The following is a 6,025-nucleotide window of genomic DNA, read 5'->3' as shown; positions in this document are numbered from 1 at the left end:
CCAAGCCAGCTGGCCACTGAGGTGCCTCAAGAGAGCTCGGTTTAGTCCCCGGGGGCCGCTCAGTTTCCTGCACGCGCCGCCATCCTCCAGCGGGCAGCCTTTCTCTAGAGGCGCACCACTCGCGCCCTGCCCCGCGAAGCAGGCTGAAGCCGCCGCCGCCACCAGTAGCTGCCTTTTAGCCAGAGACGCCGCTCTCGCAAAGCCTCACAGGCTTTGCCCCGGTGAGGCCTTTTCCCCTCACGCCTTCAGAGGCAAGCCGGCTGTACCCATCCGGCGCCAAAAAGCGAAAGGAATCACACTTGACTTCTGGATGTGACTCGCCCACCTCTCTTGGAAGGGAATCTCCCTTCGTCCCCTTAACCGCCACGAGGAAGCGCGGCTTTTGAGGCATTCGGGACTCCAAAGGCAGCCCAAGGTTTCAGAGGCAAAGTGTCCCCAGCAGGCCTGCAAAAACCACGTCCATCTCAGTTTACAGGACCCAGGAGATTTACGGGGGGGGGAGAGTCTGTTTCTAGGCACGCGCCCTCCCGCTTCTTTTCCCCTTTCTCACAAGCTGCCACACTTTCACCGCGCAGACACGCTCCTGGGGTGCCGCCTGACTGCAGGTATATGTCCCCTTTCCTCACTGGCTTTCTCGCACACGCACGCAAGTGACACCCTGCCCGCTAGAAAAACGCGCGCCTTATGTTGGTGGTACGCGTCTCTTTAGAGACGCTGGTCTATTCCGTCCTTTGTATCAACTTTTTGTTTCTTCCTGCCTCTTTCCTTCTAACCCCCAGCGCACCGCACCCCCCTTTCTTGCCCGCGCCCTCAGCTCCAGTGCGGGCCAAAAGAAAGAAAAAAAGCCCAAACAAACACCCAACCTTCACTCTTTTGCTCATTGGCTGCCCGCACGCGACAAGCCCCGCGCGCTCCAATGGCTGAGCCGACACGCGACTGGCGCGAGGAGGGCGGGAGGTGGAGGGTGGGACGCCGAGGAGGGGTGTGTGTGTGGAAGGAGGAGGTGGAGAGGGTGGGGGACCCCGGCGCGTGCCGCTTTTTAAAGGGGGCGCAGCGCCCTCAGCAACCGGAGAAGCCTCGTTGTTGCCGGGCCGTGTGCCTGTGTATATACGTATATGTGTTCTTTCTTTCTCTTTCTTTTTTTGTATGAGCGCGCGGCGTCAGGTAGGAAGGGCACTGCTGAAGCGCTCCCATTTCCCAGGGTTGCGGGGGAGAGCGAAACGGGCCAAGAGAGCCGCACTCCTTGCGCCGGCGGTCGCTGAGGTGTACCTGGTTGTCACGATGAGCCACCTGCGCGCCGTGACTGCGCCCAGCGAATGGGGCGAGGGCGTCAGGGATTTAGGCTCCCAGCAGCAGAGGCTGGAAGAGAGCCTTCTGTTGGGACAGGAGGCGGCGGCAGCAAGTCGTGGCAGCGCCTTCCCCTCAGCCTGGCTGGGCGTCTGCTGCCCGGGCCGCGTCCCCTCGTCCCCCAGGTACCTGCTCTCAGGAGCGGCTGAGGGGGATGAAGAAGACGAGGACGACGACGAGGAAGAGGAGGAGCTTTTGGAGGCAGGCGCAGCCGAGCACTGTGGCAGCGGCAGCTTCGGCGCAGCGGGAAAACTGTGCTCGCTACAGCAGCACTGTCACCACCAGACTGGCGGCGTCGCCTGCGAGGCGCAGTCGCAGCAGCGGCCCCGCGCGCCCTGTCCCGGCGTCGGAGGTCTGCACCGCCAGGGCTCTCAGGTGAGCGGCGTGCAGAAGCAGAGGCGCCTGGCGGCTAACGCCCGCGAACGGCGGAGGATGCACGGGCTCAACCACGCCTTCGACCAGCTGCGCAATGTCATCCCCTCCTTCAACAACGACAAGAAGCTCTCCAAGTACGAGACGCTGCAGATGGCGCAGATCTACATCAGCGCCTTGGCCGAGCTGCTGCACAGCCCGGCGCCCTCCGACAGCGCCCCCTGCGGCAAGGGCGCTTTTCAGCCCGCCGGTCAGGCGTATGAGCGCGCGCCTTGCACCCCGCCTGGAGGGGGCGCTCTGCAGCAGCAGCCAAGATCGCAGCCCTCCGGACACAGCCGGACGCGCTTTCCCCAAGAGCAACCGGCGGGGGGCGGAGGAGGGGGCTTCTCGGTGCAACTGGACCCGCTGCATTTCCCCTCCTTCACGGAAAGCGCCCTGTTGGGACAGAAAGCCCCCTCACCGGCCCAGCTTATGCAGCCATCAGGCCAGCCTCAGCAGGAGAGGAGGAAACCCTCCCCGCCGGCCCATCGCAGCGATGGGGAGTTCTCGCCCCGGTCCCATTACAGTGACTCCGATGAGGCCAGCTAGGCACGCCTTCGGGCAGAACACCGGCAGGGAGGGAGAGGTGAGATCGGCTACTGCCAGTCAAGCCTACGCTTAGCTGGACCGGGGTGCGGGAGGGAAACTGCTTGTGAGACGGGTTATGCAAGACGCTTCTGGCGTGAAGAGGGCAGGATCCTGGCTGGCCATGACTAAGTGGGGAAAACAGACATGTGTGGCAGGCTCCCTCACCAGCCTTAAAAAGCTTTGGAAACCTGCTGGGGAAACTCCCTTTAACTTCTTTCTTTAGAAGTAGCCATTTAACCTGCGCAGGTCTAGAACGGTAGAGGAAGCTTTTGCACCCTGATGTTTTGCTCACTCTCTTTTTAAACCACAGTTTTTTTCGAAAGCAAGCCCCCTTGAATTGTGAAGGGGCTTGCTTCCAAACAACTGTGCTTCGACTCATAGCTTTTAAGGGGTTTTCTAGAAAACATCGTGGAACCGAATGTACTCCTTTGGGGGGTTTTTCTCGTTTTTAAAATTTGGCTTCTCTTTCTCTACTGGAATCAGCTGCCTATTCTTATATTCATATTCTGTAGCGATACTAAAAAACAGATTCCGGATTACAGCTTCTGGGAAAATGGGCGCTACCCAACTCAAGCACTGCTTTTTGGGTAGTTCCCTAAAGTTTATTCGGCTGTGAATTCCAAAGAGTTCGCTTGGGATTACTCACTATTAAATTTCGTTCGTCAACTAACAAATTGCATTCTATGTTAGCTGCTCAAAGCTACCATTATAGGGCTGCGGACTAATACTGTATACGAATATGTGGAAGTGAGGCACGCTGACCACCGTGACTCTTACTTCTGAGTAAACATGCATGGGATCCAGCCGTGAATACAGTTTGCAACACTACAGCAATTTACCCGAGAGTAACCCAAGTTTAACTGGGTGGGACTTATTTCTAAGTAGTCATGCATAGATTGAAATCTCAGTTTTGAAATCCTAACCATCGATTCCTGGAAGTAAATTAGTTGAAATCAGACGGACAATTCCAGGTAAACGCATTTAGGGTCGGAGTTCCCAGAACTCCATCCTTGACTTTTGGATTTAAACCCCTTTCAGTTCCATTCTAAGCACAGGAGTAAATGTTAATTGGTTTTACTATAACATATTGCCACAAAGTATGCTTCTGACCAGCCTCATTACAATCAATGAGATTCCACTCAGTTTCATTGCAAGCACTTAATCTGAATTCGACTAATTAGCCTCTCGCTTTTATGTTGCTTCAACTGATATAAATGGGCACAATTTCAAGGCTGTAGTCCTCACGGCTTGGGCAGCAATCCAATACGTAGTTACCTGGGAGTGAGTCCTATTGAAATCAATGGAGCTTCTGAGCATACATGTATTGGATTTCATTGTTAGTCTGAAGCAATCCCACAAACTTCACTTAAACAAAAAAATGTTGGAGAACTTGAAGATTGCGGCTTTACTAGTGGTCAGAGTTTGGTCGTCCTAGGCACACCGACTTTCTGACGTGTGGGTGCTGCCTCTCCATATGTTTGCCTTGACTGTTCTGTCCTCACTATATTTACTCGCAAGGAATCCCCCTTGATGTAAACCAATCTACTTCTGCGCAAATCCCGCTTATTTACATAGACTTGGACACACACCTACACCTCGTGTTCAGTGGGGTTTCCTTGACTAGCCAGTGCCTTTCGGACTGTGGCCTTGCTTCCAAGGAAGCTTGCTTAGGATCAAGAGCTCTGTTTGGGATTCCTTTGGAGCCAGTGGTCCCTAGGTGGCCCTGCTTTCTATTCACCGGCCTCCAGCAGAGGCTGGTGGCTCTGATGTCAGTGGGGCAGTTCAAATTTCGGACTAAAACCCGGAGCAGATTCACTGCCCCACGGACATCGGAGCCACCAACCTCCATTGTCTGCCTCTTCATCCGCCCCACCGGCCCGTCGGCCAAAGGGACGTTTGGCTTTTGCTAGGGCAAAGGCTAGTGCTTTTTCTGTAACTATGCCGCTTTCACATCTTCCCGGATGCCGAGGCGCTGTCCAACTTCTGAGTGAAAACGAGGAGGAATAGTGGAAAGGGGAATGTTTATGGTCACTCCCTTTCTTCCCGTGGTGCAAATAGGGGAAGAGGATTTTCGTTTTGTCTTATAGCTTTTCCTTAACTTTCTTCCAGACCGAATGTTGGGGGTCTTTCGTAGGTGGGAATTGGGCGCAAGCACTTTATAAGCTGCCTGGAATATGGAGGAGAGGGAGAGGCGCGGCTGCAAAAGGAAAGCGACTAACTGCCAATTGGATGATTATACCAATGTTGAACCCAGCCATGTCTATAATCGTCACTGATAAACTCACTTGCAAAATAAAAGGGGGGGGAGAGAGGGGGGAAATCTACAATGTTTGTTTGTTGTGTCAAACGTTTATGTCTGTTTCATTTTGCTTTTGTGATGCTTTAGGGACAGGATGGTTATTTATTATTATTGAATGTTTGCTGCTGGTTCTGTTTTATCTTCTTTTTTAAAAAAGAACTTTTTACACGATCAGTTTATTTTTAGCAAAGCCAACTGCCATTGTTTATGTACCGTTTTTTAGAGAGAGAGAAAGAGCAATTAAAAACGTCTTAAAAGTAACAACGTTGGATGAGGTGCTTCTTTCTAGGGATCATGACTGAAACGGTATAAAGGCGCTCGTGGGAGTAAGTTCCATTCAACTCGGTATTTGCTTCTGGGGAAAGCTGCATACGGTCGGACTACGCGAAGATAATGGTGTGTAGTGGTTTATACTATTGCTCGGCAGGATCTCATCGCTTGTTAAATAATAAGCCGCGCGTACACTAATGGCTCGCTATTAATAATAGTAATAAAAAGCCGGCGCAATTCCTCCCAAATGTGCCAGTCTGAAATATGTCTGGACAGAGATTCCACGCACATATTTTTAAGGGATTTTGATATTTTACATCCTCTACTCCAGAAGTGCCATTACGTTTTGATTACAGAATAATTGGGGATGAGTCGTAGTTTAGTGGCGCTAGCTTAGCAGCTGCAGCTTAGCCTCTTAATGGTCATAGCTTAATGGTCTCATAAGAACATAAGAACATAAGAAGAGCCTGCTGGATCAGGCCAGTGGCCCATCTAGTCCAGCATCCTGTTCTCACAGTGGCCAACCAGGTGCCTGGGGAAAGCCCGCAAGCAGGACCCGAGTGCAAGAACACTCTCCCCTCCTGAGGCTTCCGGCAACTGGTTTTCAGAAGCATGCTGCCTCTGACTAGGGTGGCAGAGCACAGCCATCATGGCTAGTAGCCATTGATAGCCCTGTCCTCCATGAATTTGTCTAATCTTCTTTTAAAGCCGTCCAAGCTGGTGGCCATTACTGCATCTTGTGGGAGCAAATTCCATAGTTTAACTATGTGCTGAGTAAAGAAGTACTTCCTTTTGTCTGTCCTGAATCTTCCAACATCTGCAGTTTAGCATCTGCTTTGTCTCAAGTTCAATCCTAGGCAGTGGGAATGTCCACTGCGTGAAACCTTAAGAGAGCCGCTGCCAGTCAGTGTAGGCAATACTGAGCTAGATAGAGCAGTGGTCTGACTTGATAGAAGGCAACTTCCTGTGCTCCCAGATAAAGCTCATTTATCTGAAAAGCTCAGTTTTGCAACCCTATTGTTCTGTGACATCACAGCAGAGCTACTTCAAAGATCACAGACCTGCCGAACAGGAACGGTCTAGTTTAAACTGGTGATGACTTCAGTACCA

The 6,025-nt window shown here is 52.4% G+C and overlaps 1 protein-coding gene across 1 annotated transcript; it reads left to right on the top strand.

Moving 5' to 3' along the window:
• The first annotated feature begins 1,082 nt into the window (after window positions 1-1,082).
• On the top strand, window positions 1,083-4,875 carry ATOH1 (atonal bHLH transcription factor 1). Its single transcript, XM_061584682.1, has 2 exons — window positions 1,083-2,344; window positions 4,456-4,875. Exon 1 carries the CDS (start codon window positions 1,147-1,149, stop codon window positions 2,305-2,307), a length of 1,161 nt encoding a protein of 386 aa, XP_061440666.1. The 5' UTR covers window positions 1,083-1,146; the 3' UTR covers window positions 2,308-2,344; window positions 4,456-4,875.
• The last annotated feature ends 1,150 nt before the right edge of the window (window positions 4,876-6,025 follow it).

The sequence above is a fragment of the Rhineura floridana genome, chromosome 9, assembly GCF_030035675.1.
Source record: "Rhineura floridana isolate rRhiFlo1 chromosome 9, rRhiFlo1.hap2, whole genome shotgun sequence".
Classification (NCBI taxonomy): Eukaryota; Metazoa; Chordata; class Lepidosauria; order Squamata; family Rhineuridae; genus Rhineura; species Rhineura floridana.
Note: the sequence above shows the minus strand (reverse complement) of the source record. Positions and strands in the feature narration are given on the sequence as shown.

Excerpts from the sequence above, each read along its gene's own strand:
- ATOH1 (XM_061584682.1), top strand. The coding sequence starts at position 1,147 with ATGAGCGCGCGGCGTCAGGTAGGAAGGGCACTGCTGAAGCGCTCCCAT.